A 15,545-nucleotide genomic window follows, 5' to 3' on the forward strand; every position below is an offset into this window, starting at 1 on the left:
TTAGGTGTCAGTGGCAGGGGCACCTTCTGGTAGGTGATATTTTTGACTGCTCCATCACAGTGCAGACATCTAGTATTATTATGGTTGAACATGCAGTGACCTGTTTTCCTCTCAAATTATGTTAGATAGGTGAAGATTCTGGGTTGCAACCTTGCTTCTTTACCACCCTGGAAATGCTTCTGTCTTAGGTTTGCACCACCATCATTACAGGCAGGAGGAAACTCTTTCACAACAGACATCCAGTGCACATGTGGCCCAATCTTTTTTTTTTTTTTTTTTTTTAAAGAGAGAGTGAGAGAGGGGAGAGAGAGAGAGGGAGAGAATTTTTAATATTTATTTTTTAGTTCTCGGCGGACACAACATCTTTGTTGGTATGTGGTGCTGAGGATCGAACCCGGGCCGCACGCGTGCCAGGCGAGCGCGCTACCGCTTGAGCCACATCCCCAGCCCCAGTGGCCCAATCTTGATAGAAGTGTCTTGAGCAGAACATGGCTATGGGCCACATGAACTTATAGTAGTGAAGTGACTGCTTTTCACTAGAGTTTTATAGTTGATGTACATTCATTGCTGCTATGAGATTTAGAAAATAGTGTTCATTAATTGTTCATTAATAAAATTGTGTTGAGAATTATAAAACTTTGCAAGGTTCTTGTTTGGATAAGGTGACATTTTTGGGTCATTGACTTATATCTAAGTCATGTTCCAACTTTTCATCTTAATACATTCTGCATTGACAGTAATCATGAGAAATCATCAAATTTTTGTGTTTATTAATCATGGTGCTTGTTTACTATTTGACTATTTTTTTTTTCTGGAGAATAGGATGCGTAAACATATAGTTAGTTGTTCTGTTGGGGTAATCACAAAAGATGAACTCAATCCCCAGTTCACAAATTGTGACAACCTGAGTGAAAAGTTGTCTAAATGTAGTCTGTAGGGGAAGCTTCTTAGTGATCCATTTTTGGAAGTTGAGGGTGGGGTGTTCTAGACATTTCTTTAAAGATGGGACAATAGACTTTGAGAAGGAATCAAGAGATCAGTCAATGCCATGTTGTTTATATTAACTTTGTAGGCACAGTGAGCCACTGTGGTTGGCAGAATCTCTCTTAAAGGCTGAGTTTTGTTATTCCAGCAATTTTCTTCTCAGCTTTCTTTTTTAAGGGTAAGTACTATCAGAGTTGCTAATATTACCTCTGCACTGCACAGAAAGTTGTTAGGATTGTAATAGGAGTGAAATGAAGAAAAAAGTTTGGTGTGACCCAGGATCCTGTCTTACTTTCTGTGAACTCAACAAAGGAAGGGAGTAAAACATTAAGTTGCTTGTCTTTTGAGTGGCCCAATTCTAGTGTTGGAATGTCTGTGAGGATTTGAGTTCAGGAAGCATTTGATGGACCACATGATACAATTAATCAGGGACTCAGAGATTCATGTGGACATCAAGCATGTTGACTATACATTTCTTCTGCTGTCAATCTCTCCTGACCTCCAGTATACATTTGTGGGATATTTTAGATCTCAGTGACCTTTGAGGATGTGGCTGTGAACTTCACCCAGGAGGAGTGGGCTTTGCTGGATTCTTCCCAGAAGAACCTTTACAGAGATGTGATGTTGGAAGTCCTCAGAAACCTGGCTTTTATAGGTAATAATGATGTATTCTTTTTCAAAATCTACTGGAGAACTCATGTTTATTTTGGTCATTTATATAGAACATGAAAAGGGAATCAGTTGTTAAATTATTGGAGCATAAAAGGCACCTACGATTTGGCAAAGCATCCTGTCTCTTAAAAATTTATAAAGATTGTTCTGGTTTCTCATTTTAGGAAACAAATGCGATGAAAAGAAAATTGAATATGAGATAAAAAATTCTGAGAGCATTCTAAGGTAATTGTACTCACAAAAGAAGTTCTTGAGAGAATCTGAGAAGGTCATATAATTTGTAAAACAGACCAACCCAAGAAGTATACACAATTTGAAATGTATTTATTCTTAAAGGATTTTTCCACCAGAAATATATACTTAGGTGTGACAGATATTCAGTTTTTTCAAAGTACTGGGCATGCATAAAGTATATGTAATTGAATGTGAATATCACTACTTGGATAATCTCAATAGAGAGGCTGCATTGCAAAGGAATGTTTCCTTTCAATCTCTTGGTTTTCAAGAAATTTGAACAAATCAGAAAACCTAGCCTTTACCTGATGTTGGTAGTATTGTAAGCCTGGGACCTATAAATCAGTATAGAATCATGAATGAATCCAGCATTGATAATGTGCTGACATTCTTCGAAGAAGCCATATAGTAAACTTAAAAGGCCAAGGAGATAGTGTGGAGAAACTTTGAATGAGATTCCAGTTCTTAACTGAACAAAAAAAAAAAAATTTAATAGAGTAAGTCCATGAGGTTGTCATATGTGTGCCAAAGACTCATATGCCCTTCATTCCTTCATAGGCACATCACATCTCACTCTGGACACAAATGCCACAAGCATGAGGAATGTGAAGACAAGCCATGCGAATTTAAACAGTACAGGCAATCCCTGGTTTTCCTCAAAAGTGTTCACACACAAATGTTAATACAAACTGGAGAGGGACCCTATGAACGTACAGTATGTGGGAAAGTCTCCAGTTGTTCCAGTGACATTCAAAGGCATGAAGATACTCATACTGGGTGGCAACCCTATGAATATCAAAAATGTGCTGGAGCCTCTTCTTCTCTCCCAGATGTTCAAAGACACATGAGAACACACAGAGGAGGTAAACATTTTCAATGTGAGGTATGTGGGGAAGCCTTTCATTTCTCCTCTTTATTTAGAAAACATGAAAAAATTCATTCTGGAAAGAAACTCTATCAATGTAAAGAAGGTGGTCAAACCTTTATTTCACACACAAGTCTTCAAAGGCACAGGATCACACACACGGGGAATGTACCTTTCAAATGTAAGGTATGTGGGAAAGATTTTGCTTATCCCAGTTCACTTAGAATACTTCACAGAACACATATTGGAGAGAACCTCTATGAATGTAAGCAGTGTGGGAAAGCCTTTGCTACATCCCATAACCTTCAGATTCATGGGAGAACACATATCGGAGAGAAGCTTTATGAGTGTAAGCAGTGTGGCAAAGCCTTTGCTACATCTCATCAGCTTCATAAACATCGAAGAATACATACAATAAAAAAGCCCTATGAATGTCAACAATGTGGAAAAGCCCTTACTACTGCCTTTGGCCTTCAGATACATGAACGAACTCATACTGGAGAGAAGCCCTATGAATGTAAGCAGTGTGGGAAAGCCTTCACTCAGTCCTCTGGCCTTCACTCACATGAACAAACTCATACTGGAGAGAAGCCCTATGCATGTAAGCAGTGTGGCAAAGCCTTTGCCACATCCAGTTACCTTCACAGACATGGAAGAACACATACTGGAGAGAAGCCCCATAAATGTAAGCAGTGTGGCAAAGCCTTTGCTATATTCAGTTACCTTCAGTCACATGAAAAAACTCATACTGGGGAGAAGCCATATAAATGTGAGCAGTGTGGAAAAGCCTTTTCTACATCTAGTCACCTTCATATTCATGGAAGAAGACATACTAGAGAGAAATGCTCTGAATGTCAACAATGTGGAAAAGTCTTCACTACTTCCTCTGGCCTTCAGATACATGAACGAACTCATAGTGGAGAGAAGCCCTATGAATGTAAACAGTGTGGTAAAGCCTTCACTCAGTCCTCTCACTTTTACTCACATGAAAAAACTCATACTGGAGCAAAGCCCTATGATTGTAAGCAGTGTGGCAAAGCCTTTGCTACGTCCAGTTACCTTCACAAACATGGAAGAACACATATTGGAGAGAAGCCCCATAAATGTATGCAGTGTGGCAAAGCCTTTGCTATATTCAGTTACCTTCAGTCACATGAAAAAACTCATACTGGGGAGAAGCCATATAAATGTGAGCAGTGTGGCAAAGCCTTTGCTACATCTCATCAGCTTCATAAACATGGAAGAATACATACCAGAGAAAAGCCCTATGAATGTCAACAATGTGGAATAGCCCTTACTTCTTCCACTGGCCTTCAGATACATGAACGAACTCATACTGGAGAGAAGCCATATGAATGTAAGCAGTGTGGGAAAGCCTTCACTCAGTCCTCTAGCCTTCACTCACATGTAAAAACTCATACTGGAGAGAAGCCCTATGCATGTAAGCAGTGTGGCAAAGCCTTTTCTAGATCCAGTTCTCTTTACATTCATGGAAGACTGCATACTTCAGAAAATCCCTATGCATGTAAGCAGTGTGGCAAAGCCTTTGCTACATTCCGTTACCTTCAGTCACATGAAAAAACTCATACTGGGGAGAAGCCCTATAAGTGTGAGCAGTGTGGAAAAGCCTTTTCTACATCTAGTTACCTTCATATTCATGGAAGAAGACATACTAGAGAGAAATGCTCTAAATGTCAACAATGTGGAAAAGTCTTCACTACTGCCTCTGGCCTTCAGATACATGAACGAACTCATACTGGAGAGAAGCCCTATGAATGTAAGCAGTGTGGCAAAGCCTTTTCTACATCCAGTTCTCTTCAGATTCATGGAAGACTACATACTGGAGAAAAGCCCTATGAATGTAAGCAGTGTGGCAAAGCCTTTGCTAGATCCGATTATCTTCAGATTCATGGAAGAATGCATACTGGAGAGAAGCCCTATGCATGTAAGCAGTGTGGCAAAGCCTTCACTCAGTCCACTAACCTTCACACACATGAAAAAACTCATACTGGAGAGAAGCCTTATGAATGTAAGCAGTGTGGCAAAGCCTTTTCTAAATTCAGTTCTCTTCAGATTCATGGAAGAGTGCATACTGGAGAAAAGCCCTATGAATGTAAGCAGTGTGGAAAAGCCTTTGCTACATTCAGTTACCTTCAGTTACATGAAAAAACTCATACTGGGGAGAAGCCTTATAAATGTGAGCAGTGTGGAAAAGCCTTTTCTACATCTAGTAACCTTCAGATTCATGGAAGAAGACATACTAGAGAGAAATGCTCTGAATGTCAACAATGTGGAAAAGTCTTCACTACTGCCTCTGGCCTTCAGATACATGAATGAACTCATACTGGAGAGAAGCCCTATGAATGTAAGCAGTGTGGGAAAGCCTTCACTCAGTCCTCTCACCTTCACTCACATGAAAAACTCATAGTGGAGCAAAGCCCTATGATTGTAAACAGTGTGGTAAAGCCTTTGCTACATTTCCTACACTTCACAGACATGGAAGAACACATACCAGAGAAAAGCACTATGAATAACAACAATGTGGAAAACCTTTTGCCACATCCTGTCTGCTTCACACACGTGAAAGAACAGATACTGCAGAGAAATTGTATACATGAAAACAATTGGTAAACTTTTCTGTTATTACTGTTTTACTCATATACATGTAGGAAGTTACTGGAGAAAAATTTTTTGAATGTAAAACCTGGTAAATCAATATTTCATGTCATCCTCAAAGACAAGGAAGTACTCACACTGTTGAAAATATGTGTGTGTGTGTGTGTGAGAGAGAGAGAGAGAGGGAGAGACAGACACTGGGTATTTAATCTGGTTGTGCTCTACCACTTAGCTATATTCCAGTTACTTTTCATTTTGAGATAGAGACTTGCTGCATTTCTTAGCGTTTTTCTAAAGTACTGAGGCTAGCCTCCAACATTGATCCTTCAGAATCAGCCTCTCAAATCTCAGCAATTAAAGGCATACACCACCACTTCCAACTGAGTAACTCTTTAAATGTATAAAATTATCACAAATCATCCCATTTTCCCTATTGCCTTCAAAGCCATTTCATTCACATTGAAAAATAAACCCTCTAAATGTAAGCAGTGGGGCAACACCTTTGCTACATCCCATCAGCTTCATAAACATGGAAGAATACATTCCAGAGAAAAGCCCTGGAATACATACCAGAGAAAAGCTACATCCTATCAACTTCCCCTCCAGCCCTGTTTTTCTTCTCATATATGAAAACACACAGAGAAGCCCTGTGAGCGTGAGAAGTGTGAGAAATCTAGTTTTCTCAATCTTTTACTAAGGCCTCAGGAGATTCTTTTGGAATAAAAAGAATAAATCCTATGCAAAAAAAAATATGAGTTGTTGAGCTGTTCTAGTTTTATTCGTTTGTATGAAAGGACTCATACTGTAGAAAATGCTGAGGATAAGCCATGTGAGGCAGTATTCAGCTTTCAGAGTTTTCTTCAAAGACATAAAGAATTCACATCTAGGAAGATCCTTTTTCTCTCTTTCAATTGTAGTAAGACAAAATTGTAGTAAGACTTTCAACTTTCCAGGTCCCTTAGAACAGCATTTAAGAAACCACACTGGAGAAAAGCCCTGTGTGTAGACATGTGGTTGGACCTTTGCTTGTTTCAGATCCATTTGAACTTGTTCAGACTTGAGGATATTTTTATTTTATTTCATTTTATTTATTTATTTTGAGAAAAAACTGTAGGTGTGTGAAAAGGTTTGTGCCTTCATTTCTTTGTTTATCTATTCAGATGTACCAAAAATGCACCCTGGGTTGAGGAGGAGCATTGCATCAGCATGAAGATTTTAAAACAACATGTTTTTCTTGGTTAAATCTCTCTTATTTTTAGATTCCATTTTCCTGTATTTTAAATCTTTTGTGTCTAATGTTTGATTACATATTCTGTATGTTAGTTTAGGCCTCTCCACTCCAAAGTACAGATTGGTGAAATGTCTCTTCTGAACTTCTTTCTCTCTGTCTTTGTTCACATTTCACCCAGGAGTGCTCCACCACTGAGTTTCTCCACAGTCTTTTTAAAACTGGAGTGAGGCTGGCAGCTGGCACTATAGGTATGTGTCTGTGAAACCTGAAGCTGGCCTCTTTCTTTTCCTTGATTGCTTATTGAGCTGTTGATGACTCTGGGACCCCACTCTTGTCACTTGTGCTTGTTCTAAGTCTCATGTATTGTGCTGTATGTAAGCACATTAAAGAGCATTATAACATAATGTCATTTGTGTATATTACTTGGAGAGGCACTTTCTCAAAATATGTTTTGCCCTATGCTTGAGTAGCTTTCTCTCTTCTTTCCCCAGTTCTGGCGACCCAATCCTGCCTTGTGCATTCTAGGCAGGCATTCTTGCATCCAGCACTCTCATAGCTCAGGTGATGAGTTTTCTGGTGCTGTGTGTGTGGACTCCACTGATGACCACATCAGCAGATGCAGCTCTGCAGGTGTTTCCTCCACAATTGCAGATGGTCTCTTCCTTCTTAAAGGTCTTTTATACCAGTGAATTTTTTTTAAAAAACTACATCCAACTTAGCTTTTCTTTTTTTTTTCTTTAAAGGGAGAGTGAGAGAGAGAGAGAGAGAGAGAGAGAGAGAGAGAATTTTTAATATTTATTTTTAGGTCTCGGCGGACACAATATCTTTGTTGGTATGTGGTGCTGAGGATCGAACTCGGGGTGCACGCATACCAGGAGAGCACGCTACCACTTGAGCTGCATCCCCAGCCCCCCAACTTAGCTTTTCTCCCCATGAATAATACTTAGGTGGAATATTCTAGAAAACTCAGGCTTGATTTCTCTCTGTGTTTAGAGTAGTTCAGTAGCCCTGAGAAAATTGTGTGATGGTTTAAGGTTAAGAAAACCTACTTAATACACTCTGCATGATGAAAGGCTTGGTAAGGAGTGTCCCAGTCTGATGTGCTAATATAGTGGCACTTCTTTCTCCACCAAAGATTCTTAAATTAGCTTCTCAAGAGATCTTCACCATAATTTTCTTTCAACAAAATGTCAGAGCAGATTTTGCAAAGATCTCAATGTGGGTTATAATACAGACTTCTGCTTTCGTGGTAAAGCTTGGCAGACCTCTGACTAATCTTATAATTGGTACACAAAGTACTTTCTGTGAAATTAAAAAAAAATTCTTCACGTATACACCTACAGAAAATATAAACCTCTATCCCTGTCCCACTGGGTGTAAATGAAGATCAATGAAATTACAAGCAGTGAACCAAAAAACTTGAGGTGATAACCCTCAGAACCCTGCAGCTAATAAATCTAATCCTGGAACATCCTTGGGTGTCTAGCTTCATGTGCCCTACATCACTGATGTAGCTACAGCCTCCCTTCAGGTGACATTGTGCAGTACATGCTGGGGAAAGGGCTGTTTCCTCTCAGGCTAAAAAATTAAAGTGAACAACTCAAAGCTGTGGAGACACATTTTCTATCATGTCCAACTACAGCATCAACTAGTTATGAAAATTAAAGGTTTCCCTGGCTCATGGGCATGAGGATCTGGGAAAGGGCTTTCGGGGATGAGGGATGGGGACATGTGCTCTTTTCATAACCTTCCTGGGATCCCAGGAAGAGGATCCCAGTTTTCCCATCTCATCAGAGCTGGAGGGACTCATTGGAGCTCCTTAGGCCCCAGCTTCACCTGCTGCAGAGGAATAGGGTGCACCTGACCTTGTGTGAGGAGCTTCTTCTACTGACAGGGCTTTGACCTGTAGGCCAGGATGAAAGGTTAAGAATGTAAAAGTTATATTTTGTTTTTTTGGTTGAGTTTAAGTTCTGTTTTCCTGAAATCTGAAATTTATGTAGGTCTCAGAACAATTCCCGCAAATACCCTTAAATGTATGTTGAGAAAAGTCTCCCGACCATCTGGTTGCTCTGTACAAACAACCCATCCCGGATTCCCTGACCTACACATGGACTCCCCAGTTCAAACCATGTATATAAGCTCTGCTTAAGTTGTTCTTGGCCTCTCAGCTCCTCTCAAGTGAGCGCTGAGACCCAGCATGCTGGACCCCCAATAAACCCTCTGCTGTTGCATGAGACAGTCTCTTGGTGGTCTCTTCCTCTGATGTTCGCCCGACCTTAACAAGGAGGCTGGGTGTTCGAAGGGCCATCCTCAGAATCATTGGCCAGTCTCCTCACCCCCACGCCTCATTGTGCTTCAGCTGTCATCATTCAACAGTGACCACGTGTCCCTGTCATGTGGAAGAAGGTCCCAAGCATCACCAACATGCAAGTGGAAGAGGCCACAAATCATTTAACTTGGGAAACCAGGAGGCCTGAGACTGAAGCCATCCAAGCCTCTCTGACCAAACCCAATTAGGAGACAACCCTGGGCAGAGCATAGTTTTGGTGTCCTCAGCCAGAGCAGCATATCAACACATGTGTGGCCACCTCCTCCTCTGACCCGCTTCGCCAGAAGGAAAGCAAGCCTCTGGTGAGACACACCTATCACAGAAACCAGGGATAGAGCCAGGACACCTGTCCAGCTGTATAAATTCTGGAACCCACGTGTAGCGTGAGCTTTCCCCAGAATAAGGCAGAACTCCCACTCCCAGTATCTTTAATTTTCCCTTTAAAACCAGAAAAAGGGGGCTGAGAGGATTCATCAGGTGTTTTTCTAGACAGGCATGTAGTATGAATGGGCTGGCAGTGGAGTGGGCAGCAGAGTCTCAGTCCTCTCCTCCCACTCCAAATCCCCCTCCAGGGAAACACTTGTGTCTCGGCTGTTGTGCTGCCTTTGCTGCCAGAGGACAGTCCCACCTCAACCCCAAGCCCTTTGTGGCTGTCCTGACCATGGGAAAAGTGGTCATCCCTCAGGGCTGTTTGACACATCTCTGGGTCTCATGTTCCTACTGGATTCTTTGAATTGCCCAGAGCTCAAGGGTGTATGCACCCAAGTAGCCAGAACTGAAATCGGGGGCAGAGTTGTGTCCAGTTCTCACCATATTTTTTGTTCTGGGTCCCAAGGGCTGATGAAACATGGGGATGACGCAGGCCTAGGATTATCACTGTCCTGGAAATGGATTTTGAGAGGTCTGTGCAAAACCCCAGATCACATCAGCAACCCACGTGGCCTGGGACCTGATCCCCACTTAAGATCTGTCCTGGGCAGGAGCAGCCTCCAGAACTCAGCCTTCACTTGGGAGGAAAATGGAATTTTTGTCATTCTGTCATTGCTTCACTGCCTATTGTCCTCCTGGCACATGACTCTTCTGTTAGACATGAGGTCCTCTTTCAGGTGCCAAAGTCAGCTTGCATTTTCAGCTGACCCTGGAATGGTTCATATTGGTAAGAACATGAAAGGAGCTGACAGGTTGCCTTTATGTCCCAGGGAGGCTACAAGGTTGGATCACCTAACATTGTGTGGACTCTACACGCTTTGGTGTCTACTGGAGTGTGTTTTGGGTTTCTGCAATAGCAAACCCAAACAAACACAGAATAACCAAATTCTACACTCTAATTGACATCAAACTAAGGACTTTCCATCTCATTAATGGAATATTTTCCTTTGTGCCAGGTGTGGTGGTGATACCTCAATCCCAGCCTCTAGGGAGGCTGAGGCAGGAGGATCAAGAGTGTACAGCCAGCCCCAGCAAAGTTGAGCTGCTAAGCAACTCAGAGAGACCCTGGCTCTAAATAAAATACAAAATGAGGCTGGGGATGTGGCTCACTGATTGAGTGCACCTTGTTCAATCCCTGGCACCCCCATCTCTCTCCTCCAAAACAAGCCAACTCTTTCTTCTGATTGGCAGAATCCCGGTCTCTGGACAGCAGTCACTGTGCTGCTCCTTTGCTAGCAAACCATTTTTTTCCCTGTAAACTCACAGCTGTGTCCTTATTATTGGATTGGCATTGGGAAAGAGGATGGAGCATTCAGGAACACCTTAACATCTTTTGTCCATGTCTCACAGCTGTTCTGTCTCAGTTAATTGTGGCTTTGAAACATTTTGCCTGATTTTGGAAAGGTACTACAGGAGAGATGACTCATGGTGTCTGCGTGCGGCCCGGGTTCGATCCTCAGCACCACATACAAACAAAGACGTTGTGCCTGCTGAAAAACTAAAAAATATATATTAAAAAAAACATTACAAAGCTCTTGACATCATATTTCATACATTAGATTCAAGTTGGTTATGAATTCCCAATTTTACCCCAAATACAGATTGCAGCATCACATTGGTTACACATCCACGTTTTTACATATTGCCATACTAGTGTCTGTTGTATTGTGCTATCTTTCCTATCCTCCACTATCCCCCCACCCCTCCCCTCCCATCTTCTCTCTCTATCCCATCTACTGTAATTCATTTCTCTCTGTTTATTTTCCCATTCCCCTCACAACCTCTTATGTGTAATTTTGTATAAAAATGAGAGTCTCCCTCCATTACCATGCAATTTCCCTTTTCTCTCCCTTTCCCTCCCACCTAATGTATCTGTTTAATGTTGATCTTTTCTTCCTGCTCTTCCTCCCTGCTCTGTTCTTAGTTGTTCTCATTATATCAAAGAAGACATTTGGTATTTGTTTTTTAGGGATTGGCTAGCTTCACTAAGCATAATCTGCTGTAGTGCCATCCATTTCCCTGCAAATTCCATGATTTTGTCATTTTTTAGTGCTGAGTAATACTCCATTGTGTATAAATGCCACATTTTTTTAATCCATTCATCTATTGAAGGGCATCTGGGTTGGTTCCACAGTCTAGCAATTGTGAATTGTGCTGCTATGAACATCGATGTGGCAGTATCCCTGTAGTATGCTCTTTTAAGGTCTTCTTTTTTTTCATTATTTTATTTTATTATTACTTTTTTAATTTTAATTTTCATTTTTTTATTATTATTTTTGTAAAAAATTTTTTTTCTTTTCTTTCTTTATTTTCTAATTTTGTTTGTTTTTGTTTCTTTTGTCTTTTCATTTCTTTTCAATTTTCTTATTCCTCCTTCCTTGAATTCTACCCGCCTTCTCTCATTCTCTTTAGTGACTTCTTCCCTGCCCTTCTAATATTTTTTATATATTTTTAATTGTTGTTTGTTTCTGTGGTGAGGTTAAAACCCAGGGCATCACCCGTGCTGGGAAAGCAGTCTCCCTCAGCCAGAGCTCAATCCCAGGTGTTACCCTTTGTACCAAGTTCAAGCAAAGGCTTCCCACCTGGATTAGTTCCCAGCCCAGGAAAGAAGCTCCACCTGAAAAGGCCTGGAGCCAAGGATCTGCCACTCTAGGCAATTTTGGTTAGTGATTGGATAACCTTAGCTGTCAGTCACAATGCAGAGTCCTGATTGGAGGCGCCCCATTAGGGATGCTGGGTGGAACTGTCCAATCAGATCCAGAACAGAGGGGAAGGGCGGGCTTTGGAAATCTCGCGGGCTTTTCTTCCTCACCAAGTTTGCTCCTCCCTTTCTGGGCCCCATGTGCTCTGCCAAAATGTCTAGGTGATTCCGAGCAGCCTGTGCTTCCCTCTATCTCTGGTGCCTTGAGGTCCTCGAGAGAACACTGTGTCCTCTAGAAAGACAAAAATGGTGAGTATGTGAGGAGGGCTGAAGGGACATGGTCAGCATCTGCCTTGGGTCCCCGCAAAGGGGTGAGCTGCAGAGCCTGGGGGAGTCACCCCTGGAGGTTGCCCTGGGTTACTGTCCCCTGGTCCTGGGGGATGGGCTGGATGGTAGAATCTTGAAGTCACCTCGCTGGCGGCTGACTCTAAGGCTCTGCCACTGATCCCGTGGGGTGAACTGGGTTTTGGGTGCCCAAGGTTGGTGCAGAGGGTGCAGCCTAGTTTTCCAATGCGGATGGCCCTGCGCTTCTGCTCTCTGGCCCCTAGGATTGGGCTGGGTATCCAGTCCCTGAGGTCAGCTGTAAAGCATGAGGCCCAGTTCCTGCTGGCAGGTGGCCCTGGGTCCTGTCCCTTGGCTTCCATTGTTGAATGGGCGGCTGTTGTCCCCAGCTTCTCCTCCCCTCCCTGCTGGTGGCCCGCCCCCACTCTTTCAAACGTGTAGGAAGCAGGATCCCAAATCCACTTTCCTTCCCCCAGTTTAGTTCCTCTGAAAGCTGCTGTAGGTCTTTCAAATTGCAGTTCCCTCCTGTGTTCTAAAATGCCCCATCTTTTCCACTTCCCATCATAAATATCTGGTCTTCCTCCTGTGTTTCAAATGGACACAGTCTATAACTTTTCACTTTTTCTCTACTGATATATTTCAAACAATGTTTTGTTTTTGTATTGCAGTTCAAAACTAGAGAAGCTTTATCAGTGAAATCCTCAGGCATACCCCCCACCCCAATTTAAAAAAAAAATGAGATTGTATCCCAGTTGCTTGGGACACTGCCCTCCAACTTTTTTTTTTTTTGAGAGAGAAATTTTAATATTTACTATTTTTTTTTTTAGTTTTGGGCAGACACATCTTTATTTGTATGTTGTGCTGAGGAGCCAACCAGGCCGCATGCATGCCAGGAGAGTGCACTATCACTTGAGCCACATCCCCAGCCCAGCCCTCCAACTTGTGATCCTCTTGCCTCAATCTCCTGTGTCCCTGGAATTACAGGCCTGTGTCACTGTCCCTGGCAAGAATAACACTTTTGTTTTCTGTTTCTGGATATCATACTTGATGGAAAAGAATAGTCATTTGACACATGCTTTGTTCCCATAACATAGCTACTTTAAATGAAATAAGGCAGTCGGTTATTGGTACTAGGGATATTGAATCTTGGTTTACATCCACAGCCCTTTTTTGTTTGTTGGTTGTTTGTTTTTGGCAGAGTTATTTATTTATTTTACTTGGTTTCCATTACTTATACATGACAGTAAAATGCATTTTGACACATTATACGGAAATAGAGCGTAACTTCTCCTTTTTCTGGTTGTACCTAGTGTCCATTCACACTGGTCATGTAGTCACATATGCAAATAGGATAAAATGTCTGATTTATTCTCAGGCTCTTCATCTCCAGCCCTTTTAAATTTTGTTTTCAAAGTGGATCTGGCTATGTTGTCCATCCTCGCCTGGAACTTGTGATCCTCCTGCCTCAACTTCTCTAGGTGGTGGAATTAAAGGCACTGGCCACCATACCTGAGGAAAATAGTTTATTTTGACCCAAATACTAATGACCTTACTCAGGAATGTGGATTCAACTTATCCTGAATGATGTATGTGTTTTAACCAGGAAGAGATTACATTTTTTTTAAAATACCAGGGATTGACCCCAGGGTTACTTAAGCACCGAGCCAGATCTGCAGCTCTTTTTATATTTTATTTTCAGCCATGATGTCACTAAGTTTCTTAGGGCCTCACTAATTTGCTGAGGCTGGCTTTGAATTTAGCTGTTCTCCTGACCTAGTCGAGCTGCTGGGGTTACAGTTGTGCCCCACTGTGCTTGGCTGACAAGGTCATTTGTAAAAGAAAGTTATACATGAATACATTAACCGATTGCATTGGTAGGATCATCAGATGAGTGGCTACAGAAAAAAGAGGGGAGTTTCTTCTGTAGGTCTGTTAAGTACATTGTTAGCTTTGGAAGATGGTGGTGATATGTCAGGTAAGGTTGGTAATATATTCTGAGAAGTGCATTTGTTTTGAGAATTTGGGACTAATATAGAAATTAAGGTAATTGGCTATGAAAGGGCTTAAGATATCAGATGAGAATTTTTGCCATCCATCCAGGACCCCATTTTACAATCCTCATGGCGGTGTAGTTTCCCAAAGTCACGTGGTCTGAAGGTTCATTGATATAGAGCAAGTTCATAGAGAACTTCAGTTCACACCTGGGAAAATCCTGTGCTTCTCTCTTTATCTTTCTTAGGTATAGACAGCATATCAGATTTCTGAGGCTGGTTTTCTTTTGATACCTCAGAGAGTCCTATGTTCTCAGCCACTATCCTTTCGTGGGTTGCCACCATGTGCCCACAGCTGTCCTGTGCCCTGCATGGTTCAAGGAAGTTTAGGCCCTAGGTCAGCTCCTCTTAGAGGACAGCCTAAGTTGTGAGGTACAGCCTCTTGGGGGATAAACTGAGGTTTTGTGGCAAAGGAATGTCCTGGAACAAGTCTCATCTGGACAACTAACTTCTTGGGATCTTATTTTCCCCAAGCCTTGTTCCCATTCCTTGGATACAGTTGGACAGTCAGCCTGTGGATGCTGGTGGTGAGAGGCCATGTCACCAGTGATTCCTGACCCTTGCATTCTCTCACAGTGTGGAAGAGCAAAAACTCTCCCAGAGCATAAGGACCAGCCACCCCAGTGCAGAGCTGTGCAAATCTGAAAAGCCTCATAGCCTGGAGTCATGGTCTAGGTCTCCCTGGAGAGTGATCATGGAGTATTTCAGTGAGCATGCCCAGGTATGAGGATGTCCCAGCTGGCAGGGGGACCTTCCCTGCCTCTTGAGCCTGATATGTTTGCTCCCTCAGCACCAGCCATCTGTGGTTATCACTGTGAAATGATCTGCTCACTTATCTGAGGCCCAAGTTTATTTATTCAGAACCAAATATGATGAAATATTATAAAAGAGGGAAAAAAGAAGTGGATTTAAAAAGCCTACTTACATTTCCATTCTACTTACATTTACATCCTAATTTATGGCAAGGTGCAGTGGTGCACAGCAGTATTCCTTGCTTCTCCAGAGGCTGAAGCAAGAGGATTTATAGTTTGAGGAAAGCTTTAACAACTTAGCGAGACCCTTTGCAACTTGGTGAGACTTCAAAGACTGGGGATATGGTTCAGTGGTCAACTGCCTCTGGGTTCAATCCAAGGTATCAAAAAGAAAAAAAA

The 15,545-nt window shown here is 42.1% G+C and overlaps 1 protein-coding gene across 1 annotated transcript; it reads left to right on the forward strand.

Annotated features, from left to right (window-relative positions):
• Nucleotides 1-1,409: 1,409 nt before the first annotated feature.
• LOC101961855 (uncharacterized) lies at nucleotides 1,410-7,006 on the forward strand. Its single transcript, XM_040286912.2, has 3 exons — nucleotides 1,410-1,639; nucleotides 1,821-1,881; nucleotides 2,449-7,006. The coding sequence occupies exons 1-3, from the start codon at nucleotides 1,606-1,608 to the stop codon at nucleotides 5,090-5,092; spliced, it is 2,739 nt and encodes a 912-aa protein (XP_040142846.2). The 5' UTR covers nucleotides 1,410-1,605; the 3' UTR covers nucleotides 5,093-7,006.
• Nucleotides 7,007-15,545: the final 8,539 nt, after the last annotated feature.

Source organism: Ictidomys tridecemlineatus, chromosome Y, assembly GCF_052094955.1.
Source record: "Ictidomys tridecemlineatus isolate mIctTri1 chromosome Y, mIctTri1.hap1, whole genome shotgun sequence".
Classification (NCBI taxonomy): Eukaryota; Metazoa; Chordata; class Mammalia; order Rodentia; family Sciuridae; genus Ictidomys; species Ictidomys tridecemlineatus.

Excerpts from the sequence above, each read along its gene's own strand:
- LOC101961855 (XM_040286912.2), top strand. The coding sequence starts at position 1,606 with ATGTTGGAAGTCCTCAGAAACCTGGCTTTTATAG. Across the intron at positions 1,640-1,820 it reads CAGAAACCTGGCTTTTATAG|GAAACAAATGCGATGAAAAG; the intron begins GTAATAATGATG and ends TTCTCATTTTAG. Across the intron at positions 1,882-2,448 it reads AATTCTGAGAGCATTCTAAG|GCACATCACATCTCACTCTG; the intron begins GTAATTGTACTC and ends ATTCCTTCATAG.